Below are 24,594 nucleotides of genomic sequence, written 5' to 3' on the forward strand. Positions count from 1 at the left end.
AGTAGCCTTTGGAGGTGTAGCTTACTCTAGTAAGTGACTCATGAACTCTCTTACTTAGTGTTAAGTAAAGATACTTTAAGTTCTTGAATTGATTAGCTAAAAATAGGCAAAGGGAGAGTTACTCGACTTGCTTAGGGTCAAACAACTAGGAAGTGTCTGAGGTCAGATTTGAACCCAGGACCTCCAGATTCTGGGCTTCATGCTCTATCTACTGTACTAGTTGCCCCTACCTTGCTGGATCTTGAACTAAAAGGAACCTTAGAGATCACCTAGTCTCCCTCTTTAATTTTATAGCTGAAAAAAGCCAAGCCCAGTCGGGCTCATGACCCATCCAGAACTAGTACCTTTCATCATTCCACCACCACATCATCCCACTCAGTAAGACATCTTGAACATATGTCATGATAGGATTGTGAAGTTCCATGAAGATGTCAGGCATAAAAAGACTTGGAAAATGGTGGACTATCATGTCCCGGGGTTCATCACCTAGTCATAGGATCATGGATTTTGAGTTAAGAGAGTCTTTAGAGATTATGTGATCTAACCATCTATTTTATATATCAGCAAACTGATGGCTCCCAAAATTAAAGGACTTCCCCAAGATCAGACAACAAGGAGCAAAGTCAAGATTGGAACCCAGGTTCAATAACTACAAAGCCAGTACTTCTCCCACTCTGACTCTCTTCTTGACCTTTTCTGTCTGTGTAACCTTAGAAAAACCATTTGACTTTTCTAACCTTCAGCTTATTTAGCTGTAAAATGTGATAGATGATACTTCTTGAAATTCTTCTTTCACAGGGCAATTGTGGGGATAACAAGATAGAAAAATACTTTAGAAACTGGAAAGCTTCACTCAGATGTAAGAGAGGTTGGCTTTTATTGGTAAACCAGAAGGCTTCTAGAAATGTGAATTATTGTTATTAGCATGAACCGTACTTTGCCATAAAGGGTTAGTGGAGTCAGGAAAAGTCCTGAAATATACTAAGGAAGACTTAAGTTCCAAATTCTGCTTCTGATGTACTGCCTATGTAGCTCTGAGCAGGTAGATTAACTTTTCTGTGCTCCAGGCAATTGCAATCTGCATTGGAAGAGGAGTTTTCTCACTTCTAAGTCCCTTACTCCTTTGAAATCCGAGGTTGAATATTGTAATGATAATTTGCATCAGTCTAGTGTTTTAAGGTTTGCAAAAACATTTTTCATTCTCAAAGCAATTCTAGAAGGCAGTTGAAGGCAGTTGACATTATTAATTCCATTTTGCAGATGGGAAAACTGAGGCAGATAGAAGTTAAGTGACTTGCCCAGGGTCACCTAGCTAATAAATGTGGGCGGTCGGATTTGAAGGTCTTCTTGACTCCAGGTCCAGCACTCTAACCCTTGTGCTATAATTAATGTCTGAGGTAGGATTTTGAGACAATGGATAGACCATCATCATATCATGGGTAGCATTTATATGGCGCTTTAAAGCTTGCAAAGCGCTTCACAAACATCTCAACATCACCATCACTATCATCATCTTCATGAATACGCCCCGAAGGATGCCTCTAAAAACCATTCCCCTTGCCCTCAGAACGCAGTCTTCCTAGCTCTGGACGCCCCCTGGTGGCAACTCTTTGATCACATCCCTGCCACTTGCTCTTCCCTCCTGGACCAGCTTCCCTCCCCAATCCCCACACCGCGGGGCTTACGGGCGCGTCCCGCGGAGTTCTGTCCCTCTTAACACTCCGTCACGGCGCCCTGTCGTGGGCCGAGGGCGAGGCACGCCGCTAGCCGTCACCTGGCTTCCGCTTCCGGTAGTGGCGCAGGGGCAGGCCGGGGCCGGGGGCCGGTGCGAGTCGGCCGGGGGCAGGGCGCGACCATGGCGTTTTCCACCTTCCAGAAGGTGGCTGTGGTGTCGGGCATCGTGCTGTGCGTCTCGCTGCTGCTGCCCAAGGCCTTCTTGTCCCGCGGGAGAAGGCCGGAGCCGCCGCCCGCGCCCTCGGGTAAGAGGGCGCTCCGCTCCGGGGGCCCCCGACAGCGGGACGGAGGGGCGGCCGCCGCGGGGGCCGGGGACCCGGACATTGGGAGCTGGGGAGGGAGTGGCTGGCGCCTATTTTCTATTTGGAGAGAAACTGAGACCCGCGCTTGCCCGCCACTAGGTCATGGAACACCAAGCTCGAGGAGCTGTTCCTAGGCTCTGAGCCAACAAGCATTTATTGAACTCCGTCTGACTGTTAATAAGAGCGGTTATTAATCTCCCACTGTATGCCGGGCGGTGTCCGGCGATGGGGATTTCTCTAGAGAGAACCTGCCCTCCGGGGCCCCGGTCTAACGGGGGAAACCTCGAGTGTACCAATCAGTTGGAAGCTGGAGAGAGAGAGAGGGAAGGTTATCCGGGCACTGGTTTATGAGTTTACCTGGGGTTTAATCACCTGGTAGTTAGCCCTGCTGGTGGTCACGGGCCGGCCCTCGGACAACCGACATTTCATTCGCACTCGAGGTCTCTCCAACTTAGGGGGACAAAAGTCTTGTGTAGCCGGAGCATATTTAAAGTTGCAAAGGACCTCAAAGGTCATCTAGGCTGACTTCCTTTGGCAGGTGAAGAAACTGAGGCTCAAAGAACCGAAGGGACTTATCCGAGACCGGACAGCTAGTCTCGATTCCCCTGCACTGGGGATCTTGTCTGGGCCAGAGTCAAAGGAGGATTTAGATGACGATTGATCATTCTGTAGAATAGCTAGTATTTCTATACCACTGTGTGTTTTCCTTGTTGGATTTGAACCTCAAAACAGCCTCTTGAAGTCCTGCTTCACAGGCCGGTCCTACACAGCTAGTAAATGTCTCAGCTAGGAATCAAAACCAGGTTTTTTTTTACTTTTTTCAGGACACAACAGCTGCATGTGCTTAAAGATCCACTGAAGGGACCTGAGCATGGCCTCTGCCTTAATCCTCACCCTTTCTTCTTGCCTCATATCCTCCCCTTTCCCTAGTACACTGCAGATGTTGGCTGCTTGCTTTCCTATACTTATGTGTCTTGTGTGGAGTTTCCCTTTGCCTGGAGATTTTCATATATGTGTGTTTGTGTGTGTATATACACACACAAACACACATATATGTATACATACACATGTAAAATATGTGTAAATTTATATTTTTTTAGTATGTATACATATGTTTTTAAAAGTTTCTCCTATTTTGTGTTAAATCATCCAGTTGCACCAACCCCAGTCTTTGTGGCTCTTATACCTGAACATTTCTAAGGCTTTGATGCTTTGTTTTGTGTGCCCCATGGTCTCTTTATGTGCAATAAAGTTGACTTGAATCAGTGTTGTTTGCCTTTTTTTTTGTTATATTAACCTCAAAACCACTCTCACTACCTCAGTCATTTTTAAGCCACCTTTTTTTTTTTGCCTGTGCCACAATTTGAAGGTTCTAATAATCATTTTGAAATGCAGCTGTGCAAAGTAGGCTTTAATTTGCCTTATTTGACAAATGCCTTTCTGTTAATCTTTATCCTTGGTACATTGTGGGTTACATTTAATAATTCACATTGATGGAGCATACAGGGATTATGTCAAATGAATCATTCCAAAAGCATATGTGATGGGGGAAAGGGGCCTGATTAATTCCTTTTCTTTATGATGAGGATGACAGATATGTTCTACTTGGCCAAGAGGGCAGGACTACTAGGTAGAAGATACAGAGAAGCAGATTTTGCCCCAACCTAAGAAAAAACTCAACATTTGGAATCTCTGACAATGGAACATGTGAAAGATGTTGAATTCCTCATTACTGGAGGTCCTTAAGGAAAAGTAGATGATTACTTGTTGGGGATATTGAATCTTGAGCTGCTATAAAGGTCAGGCATTTGAAAGTGGACAGTGGGACTCCATGCCTGCCAAGTATGGTCCCATGAGAGAATCTTCCAATTCTTAATTCTTCTGTGATTTGTTGATATGATTGCATGGGCTAGTCTTGTCATTTTTACATTTGAGCAACATAAGTTAGGCATGAATAAAAAACAGATTTCAGGTTAGATTAGATATGAGACATCCATATGTTTCTATGGTAATATATTCATGATGTAAATTTTTCAGAAATGTATACTATTAAAAATGTAGTGAGAAGCCATTTTTAAAGAATCTTTGCTTTTTTCCTCAGTACAAAACCCAACAGTTTTTTGAAGGCTTAAATACTTGCTGTTTACTTTGAAAGCCAGTAAATTCAAAGATGATGAGCCAAAGCTGTGAAGTTTCAACCAGGACCATTTTTAAGCCCCCCTCCCCCCTTTTTTTATTTCCAAGTCAGTTGTTTGAATTTCCATTGGGTTGAGTTCACTTCACTTGAACAAACACTGTTGAACACCCAGTGAGTGTGGGAACACTGTGCTGAGTGCCAGAGGGAATATAAAGTGTAGATTAGACATGGTTCTTGCCTTCACAGAGCTCAGGAGCTATTTTTTAGAATTCTGAAACCATTGATAACAGTATGAATTTTTCCTTTGTAATTTATTAGCTACCAAAGTGTTGTAATCTAGGCAAAAACCCATCTTGAATGATAGATGGCCAGCAGCTGAAATTGGTTAAATTAAATCCTGGCCCTGATAAACTCACTGTAAAGAGACATTTCAGGGAAATACAATCAATAGGGACCATAATTGCGAAGCTTTGCAGACTAACACAAATACATCTTGTCAAATGATTTAATCTCTTGAGCTAGAAGGGACTTTCAGAAACCATCTAATTTGACCTAAGAAAAGGAATTATTTACATAGCATAATAAAAAGGGAATGCTAGCCTATACTAGAGATGGTGCCAGTTCCCAAGCTGGACACTCCTCTCTTGTTTGAACACCCAGTGCTCTAGAAAAACTCAAGGAAGTTGATGAATATTATATTGTTTTTATACATTTGTATTTTGGTTTCTTGAAATTATTCAGAAAGTCTGATATGAAAGGTTTATTTTTTATTTCCCCACTAGGATTTTGTAGAATAAAGTCAGTTTCTGTAAATCTTTGGTTATCTATCAGTAGAAATAAATTAAGCAATTCAGGAATCTCAAATTTAAGCAATAGGGATTCTAGAAGACATTTTCTACAGTCCTAAACTTTGGCAGTTTTTAGAAAATGATGAATGCTAGGTCTCAAAAGTGGTATAATGAGTTCTTCGGTTAGAGTTTAAATTTGTTATATCTAAGCACCAGGGACTATTATAAAACCTTATATAAAACAGTTACAGTGTCATGCATTATTTCACTGATCCCTGCAGGCTAATCCTTATTGAGACAGATAGTGCAAGTATATACTTAGTTTACCAACTGGAAAACCTACTTGAGGGAGGTGACTTGCCCAAAAGCACATAAAATAGTGTCATGGTGAGCAAGGACCTTAACCTAGGATTTCTGACTCTTAAACCTTGTACTCTTTTCACTGCACTATACTACCCTGCCTTAATAAACAATTACCAGTACCTAGCTTATGGGTCATGAAGACTGTAACTTCACTTACCTATGGATGATGATATTTTTCTGGCCACAAAGACAGCCTCAACCTACCTTTCTGTTTTCATGATCCATAGTCTCCCGCCACCATAACACTATCTCAAGCCTTTATCTCTTCTTTCTTGAACAATTGTTAAAGAGTTAACTGGGCTTGGAGCCACTCAGTGGATAGAGGGCCAAGTTTGGAGACAGGAGATCCTGGGTTCAAATTTGGTCTCAAGACACTTCCTAGCTGTGTGATCCCAGATAGGTCATTCAAACCCTGTTGCTCAGCCCTTACCACTCTTCTGCCTTGGAACCAGTATTTGGTATTAGGTTTTTAAAAAATCGAAGGATTCAAATAAGCAGAAGTTCTAAAAATTCCCACTTGTGTGAAGAGCATGGAGGTAAAAGATGGTCTAAGTTAAGGAAATAAAAATTTTAGGAAGATTCTAAGACAAATGGTAAGGGTTTAAAAACAAAAAAAGTAATTTGGTCTTCCTGCTTCAAGTTTCTTCTCTTGCCTTCATATATTCTTATCCTCAACAGCAGCCAGAACAACCTTCCTGTGGCAGGGACTTGATCCTGTGATTTCCCTGTCCTAAAACCTTTAGCAGCTCCCTATTATTCATGGGATGACACAAACTCCTTAACTTGCTGCTTAAGCTCCTCCACAGTATGGTTGCACCTGCCTTTCAATCAATTAACAATTTATTAAGTACTTACTAAGTACCAGGCAATGTACTAAGCACTGGAAATAATAAAGGGAAAAGAATCCCTGCTCTCAAGCTCTTGGTCTAATGAGGAAGACAACAATTACAAGTACATTGGAGATAACTTCAGGGAGAAGGCTCTAGCATTAAGAAGGGTGGGGAAAGGCTCCTTGCAAAAGGTAGGATTTTAGCTGAGGCTTGAAGAAAGCCAGGGAAGCCGACTCCTTTCATTTTATCCCCTTTGTGCACTTTACAACCAAACTATAACTCCTCATTTCTTTACTGTCTCCTCTTTTTTTCCCCTACTCCCTGTGAATGCACTTCCTTATTTATCCCTTTCAGAAACTCCATTTAGACTGTAGATTAGCTACCACCTCCATGAAGCAGTCCCTGATTCCTGAAAGGATTCTCTCCCTTCTCAGATTTTCTTAAGAGTACTCTGTATCCAACACATTTTCCTTTGCACTATATTTGTCCAACACTAAATACTGTGATTAGCACATAGTAACCACTCAGTAAATGCTTTTGACTGATATCTCCATGTACAAGCTATACCTTTCTCGCCATCCCCAAGACACTATTCTCATTGAGAGTAGAATGTCATTTTTTAAAACCATAATATTGGGGGCAGCTTGGTGGCTCAGTGGATAGAGAGCCTTGCCTAGAGATGGGAGGCCCTGGGTGCAAATAGGACCTCAGATACTTCTAGTAATGTGACCCTAGGCAAGTCACTTAACCCCCATTTCCTGGCCTTTACCACCTGGCCTTGGATCCAATACTCAGTATTTATTCTAATACAGAAGGTAAGGGTTTGTTTGTTTTTTACATCATGATGTTCTCAAAAACTCCTAATAGAGTGCTTTATTTACATATCCAACAAATAGATATTACATACAGTTAATTAAGCATTTATTGAGCACCTTTTATTATTGAGGCAGTGCTATTTAGGCACTCTGCTAGACCTGAGATACAAAAACAAAGGCAGAACAGTCTTTGCCTCAGGATCTCATACTTTAACAAGGAGACATCAGGCAAAAATGTAAATGCAATATTTACAAAACATACAAAGCAGATGGGAGGTGAATTTGTGGGGAAGATACTAAGGGCAGAGAGGACCAGGAAAGCCCTTCATATAAAAGTTTTCATTTGAGTTAAGTCTTGAAGGAAACCAGAAGGCAGAGGTAAGAAGGTGCATTCCAGACTTGGGGAACTAGCATGACAAAGGCATGAAGATGAAAGGTGGAGTGCAAAAAAGCCAGTTTGTCACATAGAAGGCTGAGAAGGAAATGTATCATTTGATCGAAGATAAATACAAGAAAGGAAGTAATGTAGACAATTTTTTCAAGGCACACTGCTGCTTTTGTATAGGGACCCAAAGAAGAAACAAAACAGCCCCTGCTGTCAAAGAGCTTATATCCTGACTAGTATATATTGTTTTTCCTCCTTAAACTGTTACTTTCTATCTTAGTAACAACTCTTAAGCTATAATGTCAAGGGCTAGCAATCAGAGTTAGATGGCTTGGCCAGGGTAACAGTTAAGTGTCTTGAATTCAGATTTGAAACTAGGACTTCCCAACTCCAGGCCCAGGGGCTCTATCTACCATGCCACCTAGCCACTCCACCTCATACGTTCTTAATACAGGTTTGTTATTGAATTGAATTATATCGAAGATGGTCATGAAAATCAACGTGTTCACCAATGGGAAAATGGGAAAGAGATCAGAGTAAGGGAGGGAGGCACAAGGATGGGGAGAGCTGCACAGGAAGAAGATGTGGTCAAGTCCAGTGAAATATCATAATTGTGGCCTGAGTTTTGCTTCCAAAATTACCCACCTTTCCCAGGGAGAAGCTTACTTCAGGAACACACTCATTAAACTTTACTTGAACTATGGCAATTAGAGTTATAAATACATACAGTTCTTTATGGATTGATTTGTCCTAAGAATGAAGTGTTACAGACTGCTTAATGTTGCTTTTAGAAAGCTCTTTGGTTAACATTGCGTGCCTTTTGTTAGAGGCAGGAACTGTGCTGTTTTTTTTTAACAATGAGAAAGTGATGCTTTGCTTTCAAAAATCCATTAGGTGTATACTGAGTCTTCAGTGATACTCTAAGTGAAATTTTAATAATTAAATAAACCAAAATGTAGGAAATGCTTTCAATAAACAATTAGGATTTAGTCAAATTCTGCTTTATAGCCTGCTTAAGTATAGACACACACATTCTTCACCATTGGTATGTCTCAACATGTAGTCTGAAGCTTTCTCACTGCTTTATTTTCTTTCCTTTTGGTTATTTTTATTTTAAGCCAACATAAAAAACCCATGCATACATCTTCTTCAGCTAAAAACCAAAGATGGAAGAAAAACACATCATCCTGAGTGACCTAAGACAGTATCTTGAATACTTAGCATAATACTTTGCCCATCAAAGATATTTAGTAAATATTTATTGATTTGAATATATGTTAACAGATCTTCTAAGATATTCTTATGACCATATGAACTGAGCAATCCTGTATGATACTCCTTTTCACTTTTTTATTTTTGTCTTTGGCTCCAACATTCATCCAGGCTCCCATGTTAACACTGGAGAGAAAGCTTACTATAGTGGGAGAAGTGTCAAACTCAAAACTTGAAGAGACCTAGGTTCAAATCCCTCTCATGACTCATGCCAGTTGTGTGACCATAAGCAAGTCACTTGGCTGAGCCTCAGTTTTCTCATCTGTAAAATGGGGACAGTGTGAGTTGCAATATGTATGTCATGAGGTGGTTGTGAAGAAAGCATTTATAATCTTTGAAGTGTTATATAAATGTTAGCTTTTGCTATTATTTTGGGTTATCTTTGATTCTTCCCTCTTCCTAATCATTTGTCTCATCCAAGCCCTATAATGTATTAGAAAACACTTAGAAAGTCATTAGTAAGTTAGAGAAGAAAATCAGGAGATACAGTTAAGATAAGTGACAATTGCCCACCAAAAAACAAAAACAACAAAAAAACAGAATAGTTGGGAAGAGAGTTCGTAAATATATTGAGAAAGGAATGAGTTACCAAGGCCAATACTCTGCAGCATCTTCATCCCTGATGCCACCCTTATGAGTAAAGATTGTCATTTTCTCTTTACCATTGCAACAGCCTCCAAACAGGGCTTCCCACCCCTACTTCTTTCTGTCCTCCAATCCATTGTTCAGACTGCTGACGCAATGGGCAGCAATTTTGGCACTTGCAGCAAGAAGCATGAAACATTTCCTCATATCTTTCATGGATGGGGATAGGGTGGGGAGAGATTGCTACCTTGTGGGGATACAGAGACCTCAGAACACTAAACTACATCGGAGACACACCAGGCCACTGCCAAGGAGACTGCTACCAAGGAAGGAGCATGAAGTTTATCTTCCATGTCTGTATATTTTGGTGTGTGGGGGCTTAAAACCGGGTTCAGCTTTCCTAATCACAATTCCTCCTATCACTGCCAGAATGATATTTCTTAAACATGTACCTAGTCACATCACTCCTCTGCTCAGACTCTTCAGTGGCTCTCCCCCTTGCCTCCATAGTAAAGGTCTGACTCCTTTGCCTGTCATCCAAGGTGCTCTACCATCTGGTCTGGAGCTACTTTTCCACGATATTACTTACTTCCTTGAACTCAATTCTATCTTATCTCTGAATATATCCTGTACTTTCTCACCTCTTCCTTTACTCCCATTGTTCTATAAGCCTGAAATGCTCTCCCTCTCCCTGTTTGCCTATTACATTCCTATTCATCCTTTAAAGACCAACTGCAACGCTATCTTTGTGAGGACTTCCTTGAACTTCATTTAATTCTTTCTTCCTCCCAAGACCTCACAGAGCAGTTTGTTTTATACTTCCCCAATATATGCATGTAATATTGTATATTATCACTGACATTTATGTTTATTAGTTGTATTATTTTATAATTATAGAAATATAATTATTTGTGACCAGGACAGCCAAGTAATCTAAACTTTGCATTTCCCCCATTGCCTTTAGCACACAGTTGATGTTTAATAAATGTGTTGGGGAGTTTTAACCCATAACCTTCCATCTTAGAATTAATACTGCATACTGATTCCAAGGCAAGAGTAGTAACAGCAAGGTATTGTGGGTCAAGTGACTTGCTCAGTCACACAGCTAGGAAGTATCTGATGCCAGAGTTGAACCCAGGACCTCCCATCCCCAAGCCTGGCTCTTAATCCACTGAGCCACCTTGCTACCCAAATAAATGTTTTTTTTTCAACAAGTAAATGATGAATTCATGATTTCATCAGTATAGTGTTTCACATATTGATGCTTATCACAACCCTTCCATGCTTCATTCTGTGTGGTTCTTATATAATTACAGACATACTTTGAAGATATTAAGGGTTTGGTTCTAGATCATTGCAAGAAAGTGAATCACATGAATTTTTTTGTTTCCCAATCCATATAAAAATTATGCTTATACTATACTATAGTTTATTAAGTGTGCATAATGTTATATCTGGAAAAAGTGTACATACTTAACTTTAAAACACTTTATTGCTAAAAAATGTTAATCATCACCTGAGCCTTCAGAAAGTTATAATCTTTTTGCAGATGGCGGTTGCTGACCAATCAGGGTGGTGGTTACTGAAGGGGTAACTGTGGCAAATTCTTAAGTAAGACAGCAATGAAGTTTGCCACCTGGATTGACTCTTTCTTTTGCATGAACCCTTGAGAGACCATTGTAGAGTTATTAATTGGCCTAATTTCAATATTTTTGTATCTCAGGGTATAGGGAAGCCTGAGAAGAGGGAGAAAGAAAGGGAACAAGTGGTCGGTGGAATAGTCAAAACATACACATTTATTGATTAAATTCTAGGTCTAAAATGGGTGTGGTTCATAGTGCCCCAAAACAATTACAATAGTAACATCACAGATCACCATAACAGATGTAATAATAATAATGAAAATGTTTGAAATATTACAAGAATTACCAAAATGTCCCACAGAGACATTATATGAGCACATGCTGTTAGAAAAATAGCACTGATACCCTTGCTCAATGCAGGGTTGCCATGAACCTTCAGTTTGTTTAAAAGGAAAAAAAAAAGCAAAACTAATATCTGTGAAGTACAATAAAATGAAGTATGCAGGCAATAGTTTTACCTAGTTGGCATAAATTTACTCTCTCAAAGCATATTTCAACTAGGAATTTTCAAGAGTTATATCAGGCCTTAAAAAAAAAGAAATAAAAAGTGTTGTAATTAGTGTAAACTGTGCTTTCAAAGTTCACTAGTAATCTCCTACTTGCCAAATTAATAGCCCTTTCTCTCAGTGAAGACCTAAACTGGAAAACTTAGCTCACCCTTCTGGTGCCTTCCGATTCTCTAGTCTCTCTTCTACTCTTTATAGTAAACTAATGATGGATCCATACCCTCTCTCTCTGCTTCTTCTCTGCCTGTCCCTTCCTTGGAGATCTACATTTTGCCTCATGCACTTACTTCAATCTCCTTTTCATCAAATCTAATAAGACATTTCCTAGATTATACAACTTAGTCTTCTTGAAGTCTCTTTCAGTATATTTACCAGCATCTGAACAGATGAAACCAGCCATGAATGTGTCCAATATTTCATATTACTGCAGATGAGCCTTTTTCTTCTAATAGATAGGTTACTGGTTTCTTCATGACTTTCAACAGCACTGCTCTCTCTGAGACTCTGAGGCTTACAGTTTTCATCCCGGCATCCAGTCCAACACTGGTGTCGATGATTCACTGTATTCATTCTCAGATCTGTCCCTTTTGGTTTCTGAGGTCTCTGTGCTAGGCCTCATCCCTTCACACCTGAATTTCCACCATAACCACCTAACTGATCTCTCTGTCTCTGGTCTTCCTCCCTGAAGTAGATCATATATATCGCTAAGAGTAATATCTCCATTGTATATTGCTAAGAGCAGCCTACCTCAAATGTGACTTTCTCGGTATGTCACCCCCTGCTCAAAAGCCTTCTGTGATTCATGGAATCGTAGAATTTTAGAGCTAGAAGGGACATTATAGATCACCTAACACAGATGAGAGAACTGAAGTAGACAAAGGGGATCAAATTACTATTTATGGCAAAGGTTGGACTAGAATCTAGTGTGAGCAAACAAACTGATGCCATTCCCCACCTTCTATTTAGACTAATGATTGCCCTGGGTACCAAGCCTAATGCCAGCTCTTCTTTTTCTTCCATTTGGTCTCCTAATCACCAGTCTAGTGCTCTTTATACTACACTGAGGTCAATATAAAAGCACCTCAACGTAGCCATATGAAATGTTGCTTTACAGCAGGATGGAAAGAAAAACTATAAAACATGAGCGAGGACTGGTGTGATCAGAGAAATTAAACATGGTCAACATTGACCCCAGCACCTTGTTCAGTGTCTTTATAAATGCTTGTTGAATAAAACCCCTACCTCACTCCTTATTTATGCCATTCATTTAATGCACCCAGAACTTATATTCTGCTTTGTACTCTTAAATAAAGGTTTTATACACACATACACATATGGTCCCCAAAGCATTGGGGGCTTCTGGAGAACAGGAATTTTATTCTGTGGCCCCTGATTCTCTAGCATACTTTGGTGAATGTAGAAGATTTACAATAAATTTTGAATGAATTATTGACTGAGGGCTAGAAAAAAGAATGAAACTTCTGTGCAATAGGTATTAATAAAAAGCATATTGAGTATTTTGAGTGAGTAAATATTTGCCATGCATGTTTTCTTATTTACCTGGAAATGGAGGTGGGCCAGTTGCCTAATGAATAAGGAATAAATGATGGACAACCTGAGTATTGAATTGGTATCCATGAAATATAAAAAAATCCTAGAGAAAGGTCTCTACTTACCCTGGGGACAGGGAGATGAACAGAATCTAAACCTCCTGTACATACACTCATCCTCTTGTTCCTGAGACAAGTTTTCTTTGTGCTAAACATTCCCATTTCAGCCAGTAGTCATGTGGTGTCAAGTCCCTTCACTAGTAAATGTCAGTTTATATATCTTTTAAACTGTGACATCCCAAAGCTAACATAGTACTTCACATATGGACTGATGAAGGGAGACAGTAGAACTCTTCACCTTCCTTGTTCTGAAGGCTCTACTGGAATTATTGTAGCCTTAATTTAATTTTTTTTATTTTTTACCAATTACATGTATTAACAAATTTCCACATTTTTTCCAAAGTTATATGATTGAACTTGTCTCCCTCCTTCTCTTCCCTTCTCCCTCCCAAAGCTGGCAAGTGATACAATCTGGGTTATGCATGTATTATCATGCAAAATATATTTCCATATTGTTCATTTTTGTAAGTGAATAATCATATAAAACCAAAACTCCAAATCATATGCCCAAATAAACAAGTGATAAATCATATGCTTTCATCTGCATTCCAATTCCAACAGTTCTTTCTCTGGAGGTAGGTAGCATTTTTTGTCATAAGTCCCTCAGAACACTCTATTGCTGAGAGTAGATAAGCCTATCACAATTGGTCATTCCACAATATTGCTGTTACTGTGTACAGTGTTTTTCTGGTTCTGCTTATTTTACTATGCATCTATGTAGATCTTGCCAGTTCTTTCTGAAATCATCCTGCTCTTCATTTCTTAAAGCACAATAGTATTCCATCACCATCATATACCACAATTTGTTCAGCCATTCCCGAATTGATGCACATCCTTCCAATTTCCAGTTCTTTGCTACCACAAAAAAAGCAACTATAAATGTTTTTGTACAAGTAGATCCTTTGCAGTCTTAATTACAGCAGTGTCTTGTATTAAGCTTGCAGTTAAAACTCCAAGTTTAAACTAAACCCTCTACATCTTTTTTACATAAACTGCTATCTAGCCACACTTTCCCCCATTCTGGACTTGTCTAGTTGAACTGTCTTTAACTTAAGCACAAATTTTATGCTTATACCTATTATGTTTTCTGTTCAGTTCACTTCAGCAAGCATTTATTAAACCCCTCTTTTGCGTGTGACATTATTCTGCAGTGTCTCACAAAGACAAAATGAAGAACCACTTAATTGCTGTTATATCATTTTGTCCACAGTTTTTCCATAAAAAGTTTTGTAAAATCCAGATGAAGCTGCATACTTTCCTGATCTACCAGTCTAGAAACCCATATCACAAAAGGAATGATGTTTCAAAGTAGTATATCCTCCAAAAATTCTTTGATTGATCATATTTAATTGTATTCCTCTGTGTTTATATCCATTCAGCACCTAGGCCTTTGGTTAATATAAAAAGAGAGAGGACTGTAGATATTGTCCAACACCCACATTTTACTGATGAGTATTCTATGTTTCATAACGGGAGTTACTTGTCTTAAAGGTTTCATTTCTAGAAGGATGAAAAGCTGAGACAAGAAGCCGGGCCTCCTGAATTGTACAGTCCATTGCTTTCATTGGATCATATTCTATATATTCCATTAATTCCATAATTCCATATATTAATTCCATATATAAGGCAACACAAGTTGCTTATTAGAAATGGTGGTCCATGTGGAAAGTGTGCCTTCTATACACTATACTATACAGTGCTTTCTATTCTTTTTATCATGCATGTATCCTTATATACTTGGAAATGGAAGTGGACCAGTCACTTAATGAACCTCTCCTGTATCCCCCCACTTCAGACCTCATCCAATGCTCTGTACACAGTAGGTGCTCAGAACTATTGTTGACTTTTCAATGTTTACTGGGAAGATTATCTCTTTAAAATCTTTAGCATTCAACTGTTCCAAAAATGTGCAATTTGTCCTTTGGCAACATTATAATGCTTTGATTTTTCTTATTTTTTTTTAGGAAAAAATTTGTTTTATGTTGGGACTTTTGCCCTGACTGAAATAAAATGAATTTCATGTTTTATTCCCCAAAATCCTAAAATAATTTGAACAGCCACAACCAGAGCTTGCCAATCAATTCCTGGGCTTCCTGGGTATAAGTTGGGCACTTTTGAAGGTCAGCATGGTACCACTATGTAATGAACCAATACAACATGCTTCAAAATCCTACAAAAGCTTAAGTTACTAACACCAAAATACAAGGCTTCCTGTGGCCCTAGTTCCAATGGCTTTTCTCATTTTTTCAGTGCACGTTAAAATTATACAACAAACAACATATTCTTACTAAGCATCTATTACATGCAAAGTATCTTTAGGGTTTGGGGAAGATACAAAGCTTAGGCAAGATAAAGGCCTTTCCCATCTGGATCTTAGGGTCTAGTCAGGATATAAGAAAACATTGATAACTCAAATGTACAATAGTCCATCTCAAGAAAGGTGTTCTGCACACACATGCTTATATATGTGTTAAATCTATAAGTACATTAAAAAGGTGAAAACTGGAGTGTGCAGTTCAAAGAGTAAAAAGGCTTTTATTCCCCGGGGCGTTTGAGTTAGGCTTGAAAGGATGGCTAGGTATTCAGCAGGTGAAAGGGTTTCTCCAGGACATGAGGTGGTAGGACTGCCTGACCTCTGAGGTCCCTTTCAGCTTTGAATCTCTGATTCTCTGACCCTCTAGGTACAAGGATCAGTGTGAATGAAAGTTGAAGGCCATTTTCTGGAGATAGAGTAGTCCAGTTTTGTCAATGTGAAATGTATAAGAAGTCATGTGAGAGAGAAGAATAGAAAGATAGGGTGCTAGCAGATTATGGAGGGTCTTGAATACTTACCAATAAAGTTTGAACTTTATTTGGTAGATAATAGAGAGCTACCATAGTTTTGTTTGTTGATTTTTTTAGCAGAATGATGGCAAAAATAAATAGTTGCACAAGAAATATTAGTCTGACAGAGGTATGAAAGGTAGATTGAGAGAGATGGAGCAGGAAGAACAATAGCAAGAAAACCCTTTTGAAATCTGTAGCAATAGTTCATGCACGGGGCAGCTGGGTAGCTCAGTGGATTGAGAGCCAGGCCTAGAGACGGGAGGTCCTAGGTTCAAATCTGGCCTCAGATACTTCCCAGCTGTGTGACCCTGGGCAAGTCACTTAAACCCCATTGCCTAGCCCTTACCACTCTTCTGCCTTGGAACCAATACACAGTATTGACTCCAAGATGGAAGGTAAGGGTTTAAAAAAAATTTTTTTAATAGTTCATGCACATAGTAAATAGGGGCTTGTATTAATGTGACAAGTATCCTACAGTCCTTAATATGAGAAGAAAGTCATCAATATAGCAAACTGGTGAGCCCCTCCTTAATATGTAGGGTCCCTGAGGAGTATCCCTGGCTCAAGGGACTTTGTAAGTCACTTAAATCCTAGGCTCTGTATCCAGGTTTATTCAGCAATCCTTGTCTCATCTTACTCTCAACCATAGGCAGTTCTTTTCAGTAAAGCCATACTATTAACATTTATTCAGATTTTAAGTTCATAGTTAAAATTTTGTTTTTGTCTAGAACCATAATTTCAGTGTTGAAGGAAATTTCATCTACAATGCATATTGTCAGTTTTCAGGAACTTAGAGAATCAATTGCCTGGTACACTGAGAAGTTGAATGACTTGTCCATCCATTCAATAGATGCCAGTCAGGTCTTATTTTTTGTTTGCTTAATATTTTATTTTTCCTCACATGTAAAAATGATTTTTGACATTAAAAAATTTTGAGTTCCAAATTCTCCTCTTCCTTGAGACAATAAGCAATCTGATATAGTCATTTTGTGGAATGTGGAAATTCAAACAAAACAAAACTGAAAGAAAGTAAGAGTATGTTTCAGTCTACATTCAGACTCCATCAGTTCTTTCTCTGAAGGTGGATGACATTTTTCATTGAGTCCTTGGAGATTATCTTGAATCACTGGATCACTAGGAATAGAGAAGTCCTTCACAGTTGTTCATCAAACAGTACTGCTATTACTATATACAGAGTTCTCTTGGTTCTGCTCACTTCACTTTGCATCAGTTCATGTCTTTCTAGGTCTTTCTAAAATCATCCTGCTCATCATTTCTTAAAGCACAGTAATATTAAATCACAATCATATACCACAACCTGCTCAGTCATTCCCCAACTGATGGACATTCCCTCGATTTCCAATATTTTGCAATCACAAAAAGAGCTACTATGAAATAAATCCCTCCCTTTATTAAAATTTTATTTTATTTCTGTGGGTTACAGACCTAGTAGTGGCATTGCTGGATCAAAGTGTTTATACAGTTTTAAAGCCCTTTGGGTATAGTTCTGAATTGTTCTCCAGAATGGGTGGACCAGTTTACAACTCCACCAGCAGCGCATTAGTATCTTAATTGTCCCACACCTCCTCCAACATTCATGGCTTTCCTTTTCTGTCATTCATATTAGCTAATCTGATAGATGTGTGATGGAACCTCAGAGTTATTTTAATTTGCATTTCTCTAATCAATTGATTTCAAGCTTTTTTTTTTTTCATGCAGAGCCAAGTCTTGACTCTGAAGCTTAATCTCTACCTCTCTAGAAGTAAGTAGTTGGATTAGATCTATAAAAGAATAATACAACAAAGGAGCTTATTAGGCCCAAGGATATTTTATTACAACCTTCTCACTTTCTAGCTATAACTCCCAAGGGGGGATAAAAAACATTTCTAGTTTGGAGTCTGTTTCCTTTTTTTTTAGTCTTCATGAGAACCAGGCTTAGAAGTTTGGTATCTTATCATACACTTCCTTTTTCTCAGCCTATCAGGAATGGGGCACAGGCATTGTTAGCTTACAACAGGTTGTCAAATAGGAATCTGTCTAGTGACAGACTGTTTGGTGTTATTCTTTGTTAGAGTTGCATGAGTGACCTGGATAACAGAATATGTCAGCCCCAGAGCCCTGGAGACTACACAGGGTGCCTCTATCCCTGAAATCTCCAGGACCAACTAATTAAATAGGCTAAAATCTAATGGCTTGTAGGAGTTACCAATGTGTCAATGAATGTCAGGGAACAGGTGTAGGTTTGTTGTGGCTTCAGCCACCATATCTGTCTTATCCCACCTTATACATATCTTGTACTTAGCACAGGGACTGGCAGGTAGTGAACACTCAATAAATGCTGATTGACTTGATTTGTGTCTTATTTACACTTTATACGAAGCCAACTGGAAAATGTCCCAGTACTTCCAGGTCCTTTGTAATCACTATCTCTAAGGCTACAGGACTGCAGTCCAACGGACATATTCCCTACACTAACCATCTATGACTGTTTTTTGAGTCTGAATATTCAATCACTTCTTAATCCATTGGATTATCCCACCAAATCTGTCATATTTCTCTTCATGAGAATAGTATAACACACTTTATCAGATTCTTTGCTTAAAACTAGCCAAACTCTATCAGTCTTCTGACCTGCCAGTTTCACCACCCTGTCAGAAAAGGAAATAGATGGTCTGACCTGTTCTTGATGAAGGCTTAACAAACCATCTCTTTAATGATCCGCTTTAAAATTTCCCCAGGTAAGACAGCTAGGTGACTCAGTAGATAGAGAGCCAGATCTGGAGAAAGAAGGCCCTGGGATCAAATTTGACTTCATAGCCTTCCTAGCTATGTGACCCTGGGAAAGTCACTTAACCCCAATTGTCTAGCCCTTATCACTCTTCTTCCTTGGGACCAATACTGAGTATTGATTCTAAGTCAGAAGGTAAGGATTTTTTTTTGATTTCCCAGGAATCAAAGTTAAGCTCTCTGGCTGATGGTTTACAGATCCTATTTTTTTACTTTTTTTCCCCCTTCTTTAAAATCAGAACCGCATCTTCCCTTAATTAGTCCTTTAGTAACTCTGGTTTCCCACATCTTCCAAGTATCTCTGATGGTGATTTAGCCATCACAATCCACCAATTCTTTCAGCACTCAAGGATGTAGTCCATTTGAACCAAATGGCTTGCATTCATCGAGGGCAGCTGGGCAGTCTCTCATGGTGTCCTTATTTATCTTGAGTATCATATACCCACTAGCTAGTTTTGTTCTGTCCTCTCAGATCTAAGGTTATTATTTTCTGTAGCAAGGAAAATAGAAGCTAAATAGGAATTGAACTGCTCTGTCTTTTTGTTGTTCATTGTCATCTCTATGACGTGGTCCTAGCTTTTTTTTTTATACTCCCTTTTTCTCCAAAATATAACAACACATTTTTGTTCTCATTCACCTAATTTCCTTGCCAGCCTTAGTTCATTCTGAGGGTTAGCACTTCCAACTCTGTTCTTACAGGACCATGTATTCATTATTACAGGACTTTTGTATTCATCCTTTGTTCCCTCCCCTTATTTCCATCTTGTCTGTACATAGCTTCAAAAACCTAAATTGGTTGATGAGTTCCTTGTGCATCAGTCTTTTCAGACCACTCCCATTTCTCCTATTGGAATTTTCCCCTTTGCATCTGTAGAATTTCATTCTTGAAAGATTTCTCTCTCTTCTGTGCCGACTCGCATTGTTGAATTTTAGTACACAAGATTCTCTCTATCCTTTCTCTGAGCCCTTTGAAGTCTGCTTTCCTGAAATCTAGACTACGTGTCAGATTATGTCTAGTTTCCCCCTCTACAAAGGAATGTTCATTTTCCTACAGAATTCCCATCATTTTCACCACAGCAACCCAATACTCCCTGTTAGCAAGAATCAGATCCAAAACAGAATTTTTCTCTTGTTGTTTTTTCCACCTCCTGAAGAATGGAATTGCAAAGTACTGAATACATTAAGCTTTTGTCCCCTGATCTAACATCCAAAAGCTAAATCACATAATTTCCTATTTGAAAGGCAGACTGAAATTAGTGTTAGAGGAATTTGGATTTCCAAGAGGGAGCAGGAATGACTATGTATGCTTGAACTCCAGGACAAAGAAGTCACCTTTCACAGCTCACCTATAGGATCCTGGGTCTTTCCTCCCTAAAGGAGGTTACCAAAGCCATAGGAAAAATTGATAGCAAAGTTGTCTTTTTGTCCTTCTTATCAGGACACAAAATAATCATGAGAAATGGTTGGAAAGTATTAAATATTTTGGAAAATTGGAAAAAACAAAATGCTAGTTCTGGCAACAGAAAGAACAAAGGATGATTCATTTCTTTCCTCAGGAAAGATGGGTCGATTTCCACCAATGATGCACCACCAAATGCCCTCAGATGGCCCAGCTTCAGGCACCCATTTCCCCAGATCTCACCTTGCAGAGGCAATGGCAAAAACCAAAGGATCCGGTGGCAGTGTGGGAGGTGGTGGTGGAAGAGGCCTTATGGGCCAAATAATTCCCATCTATGGTTTTGGAATTCTTCTCTACATCCTATACATTCTATTTAAGGTAAGTGGAACTTACATCATCTTTCCTAACATCAGGAAAGTTCACTGAAATCAGTTATGTTCAGGCTTTGAGATTCATAGGTTTTTCTTGTTGTTGGGGGGGATTGTTTTTTGGGGGGTTTTATTGTTGTTTTCACCAAAAAGGGGAGCATCGTGTAGTGGCTAGAATGCTGGTCTCGGGATCAAGAAGACTGTAGTTCATTGCTAATCTCTGATCCACTCTGGCAAGATGATCTTGGGAGGTCACTTCTACATCCCCCATGCCACTCTCTAGGACTCAATCACAGGATGGTAGTTTCTCTCCAGCAGCAGAGGGCATTTCCTCTTTGGGAATTCCCTATACTAATAAACAAAATGTATTTATCATTTATTTATTTAAAATCAAATAAAAATTAAATTTTGTTTAGCAGTCTTTTTTTTAAAGCCTCTTATTTTTCTCTAAAAATCTTGAGTATATAAGCCAGACAGTGAATGAGAAAATAAAGCACTGGGATAATTCTTCCAGTACCCATTTCTAGATCAAGAACATAGCATCATCTATTCCAGCCTCATCATTTCTACTATGGGATGAGGCTGCCAGGTTTAAAAATCCCTTCAACCTCTAACATAAAAAGTTTGAGACAAGCACTTTGTTTAAGGGAGCCATATACCCTGGGCCAACAAAGGACTGAGGCACCCAAGTGAAATGACAACTCACATTTTTCTCAAGCCTTCAGGTTTATAATGTGCTTTCTTTTCAGGGTTTCTAGGAAATTGATAATAACAACTTATAGCATAGGAAGTGATTTATTCACAACTTAATGAGAGAGATAATGTAGTGTTATCCCCATTTGACAGATACTTTGAGGGTTAGAAAAGATAAGTGACTTGCTTGGAGCCACAGCCAGGCTTCAAACTCAAGTTTTTTCTGTTCTAAGACCAGTATACCTTCCATTATACCAAACAAACAAGGAAAAGTGGGAATTCCCCCTAATGTTCATCTTCTTGAGGATCACAGATCTCGACTTGAGCTTCAGTTTTTTATTTTAATTAACTAGACATCAAGAACCTTGTACCTCACTTCTCCCTAGCCCTCCCCCATTGCCTCATCAGATCCAGTCATTTGGGCCAATTTTCTGTACTTGGTATCTTAAAGTCTAAAATGTGTTCACAAAATTCACCTGTTGGGTCCTAAACATATAGACATAACTGAACAGCTCTATTTTTCCTCTCTGATAAGATCTCTGTGGTTTTTGCTTTGCTTATAATTCAGTAGAAGGCATATAAAAGTGTCTGAGTACAGAATTTGACCCACAGCCTTTTTCTTTCTAAGAGGAAGATCCCCAGAAAGGACTTAGGAGAACTTGTTATTGCCACAACTGACCCTGAGCTTTCCATGTTCCTTTTTCTCAGAAAAACAGCCACATGGGGACTAGATAATAATTGAAATAACACCACTTTGTAATTATATGGTACCTTTCTTCCCAGGAGTTGACAGGGCTAATTTTATTTCATTGTCCATAGCATCCCCAATAGTCAGTCTGAGACAGAATGCCCCTTACCTAACCTAAAACATGACATTTGCCAACTCCTTTGAGACATCATTTGTGTTCTTTAAAACAGACCCTTCTCAATAATATTCAGCTTCCAAACAGGGTCTTCACAGGCCACAAGGCAGTGTGGATTGTATGTATCTCCATCACAGAGGTTTCAGTTGACTTTGTCAGATCCAGGGAGGGGTCCAATTCCTTTCTGCCAGGCTCTCTCACAGTGATCTTGGAGAAAAACCACTAGGGAGGTCCTATAAATTTCCTTTATGTACTTTTCTTTTTCCTAACTTGGCTAAGAAGGGGGAAAAAAGAAACCCTTTAAACTCTTTATTTTATGACACTTCCCACAGGATCCTAGGATTTAGTGCTTGAAAGGAACTTAAAGGTGATTTAGTCCAACACACCACTTTTCCCCATTTCCTTCCCCCTATCTTTTAGTTGCCTTGATTTTAAGGCCTTGTTTTAGAAGAGGGAGGGAAGGAACCTCTAGAGTTTCCTCTAATGATGTTGCCATTTTAATTGGGTTCCTGGCTTAACATTGGTCTCCCAGGCCTTCCATTTTTTCCTTTAATAATGCTGTGTCCGGTGCCTTTGGGCTATAGATTGGCTGTTCATGTGTTTGTAACCCCTTCAATTCTCAGCTCTCTTCCAAGGGAAAAACCACTGTGGAGGACCGAAAATCTACTACTGCTATACATGGAAATCCAAATAGGAAGATTAGTAAGTATCATTTCTAAGTGAACTAAAAAGTGTTAGAAATTTGAACAATGATATAGCTGGTGAAATAGTATGCTGCTACTACCTACAGGAAACAGTGACATTTCCCAAAGGATGCTCCATATTAATCTAAAATTGTTGTTCCCTGCAATCTCTTGAAGTTTAGCTCTGAACTCTCAAAGGGAAAGCATAGTGCCTGTGTTGATGTTAGATTATAACACTCTGAAACCAGAGGTACAAAAAGCAGATTGCTGTCATTTCACTTTCTAAAAGAATTACTCCTGAATTGATTAGCAAGTTATGACTTCATATTCGAAAAGAGTCACTAATTTTGAAGGTTTCAAATCTGCTGTTAATAGATTACCATCCTTTTATGGCCAGGGCAGAAAACGGACAAGTCATCACCTTAATTAGTATCAGCATTAAAAATAACACCTAATGCTTCCTATTCTTATCACTCAATGCTGATTAATCCTTGGCATGGTACCAGGCTTTTAAACAATAGCTCACATTTTTATAGTATTTTATAGTTTTTAATAGTTATTTTTAAATATTTTTATATTTATATTTTATAGTTTTATATCTTAATTTTTATATTTTATATTTTTACAGTTATTTTAAGTATTTTCAAGTTTATAAAGTATTTCCCTTACAGTCATCCAGTAAAGCAAGTATTAAACTCATTTTACAAATAATGGCATTAGGAATGGGAGAGGAAAGAAGACTTGCCCAGAGTTACCGAGTAAGCCAGCCATGGGCAAGGGAGCCAAGACTCAGTCTTAAGTCTGTCCACTATACTATGCCTACACACAAGGAGCTTGGGTTCTAATTGGAGAAAAGGAGACATGAACCTGAAAAGATAAGTCACTATAAAAGGTAGCCAGTGATCAATGAATGTTAGAGACCCTAAGAGCTGTGGGCATTCATATGGAGAGAGGTCACTTCCAGTTCATGTGATCATGAGAGAAATAAGGCATAAACTGGCTTTTAAGAATGACTTGAATGGACAAGAAAGGACAAAGGGTGGCCATGCCAGGTGGAAGGAGAAGTATGAGCAGACACACAGTAGTATAAACTCATTTGACTAGAGGGTGTCATTGGGCAGAAATGGGAGAAAAGGCTGAAAGGGTTTACTGGAACCAGATTATGGAGGATATGCCTCCACAGTACCAAGGTAAGGTATTTAGACTTTATCCTATAAAAACAGGGAGCCATGGAAAATTTTTGAGCCAGGAGACTACAGACCCAAAAGACAAAGTAATGGCAACCTTTGCCTATCTTTTTCTCTGATAAGTGTGCTATTTTATTGTTTTTTCTTATAGAGTCTCTCTTAAGAGAGAAGCTTCCTATCACATTCTACTTTCAGTTTTCCAACCTTAAACCTTCATAGAATAATGTTATGGAAGAAATCTGTGACATTTTCACACCCCCAATGAAGGTTTAATTGTTTAACCAGCCTTGATGGAAATGCACTCAAAAAAATAATTTAAAAAAGATTTATCAGTTCTATAAGGGGTAGCAGACCTCTAGTACCATATCTCATAATGCATTTAAACAGGGAAAGAAAATCAAATTAATACATATGAGCAGCTGTTTTTATTATAATGGAAATGGCATTTTGTATCTGCTTTTTGTCCCTGCATTTCAGTTGACTGATTTTATACAGAAAATTAAAAAAAAAAATACGTAGCACTTATGTGGCACTTGCCTGCCTCCCAAGCACTTTACAAACATTAGCTAATAACATAAAGGTGTGTTTCAGAATTGCTAAAGGGTGCCTGAAATTGTCCTTATCTTCAGAAAGATCTAAATTCATCTGTCTAGAAAGGCAAAAGGCATAGATAAAACTACAGAGACTCTGCAGTAAATAGTATTTCATTTCTAACTCTACCATTAATTTCATTTATGGGTTATTTAAAAACTTACATT

At 38.9% G+C, this 24,594-nt stretch overlaps 1 protein-coding gene across 1 annotated transcript in view; it reads left to right on the plus strand.

Moving 5' to 3' along the window:
* Window positions 1-1,697: 1,697 nt before the first annotated feature.
* RIC3 (RIC3 acetylcholine receptor chaperone) overlaps window positions 1,698-24,594 on the plus strand; it is a 40,290-nt gene continuing 17,393 nt past the window's right edge. The window contains exons 1-3 of the mRNA XM_001379063.4: window positions 1,698-1,979; window positions 20,200-20,420; window positions 22,590-22,668. Coding sequence (XP_001379100.1) covers window positions 1,856-1,979; window positions 20,200-20,420; window positions 22,590-22,668 — 424 coding nt within the window. The 5' untranslated portion in view covers window positions 1,698-1,855. The remainder of the gene's footprint in view (window positions 1,980-20,199; window positions 20,421-22,589; window positions 22,669-24,594) is intronic.

The sequence above is a fragment of the Monodelphis domestica genome, chromosome 6 (assembly GCF_027887165.1).
Source record: "Monodelphis domestica isolate mMonDom1 chromosome 6, mMonDom1.pri, whole genome shotgun sequence".
NCBI classification, from domain to species: Eukaryota; Metazoa; Chordata; class Mammalia; order Didelphimorphia; family Didelphidae; genus Monodelphis; species Monodelphis domestica.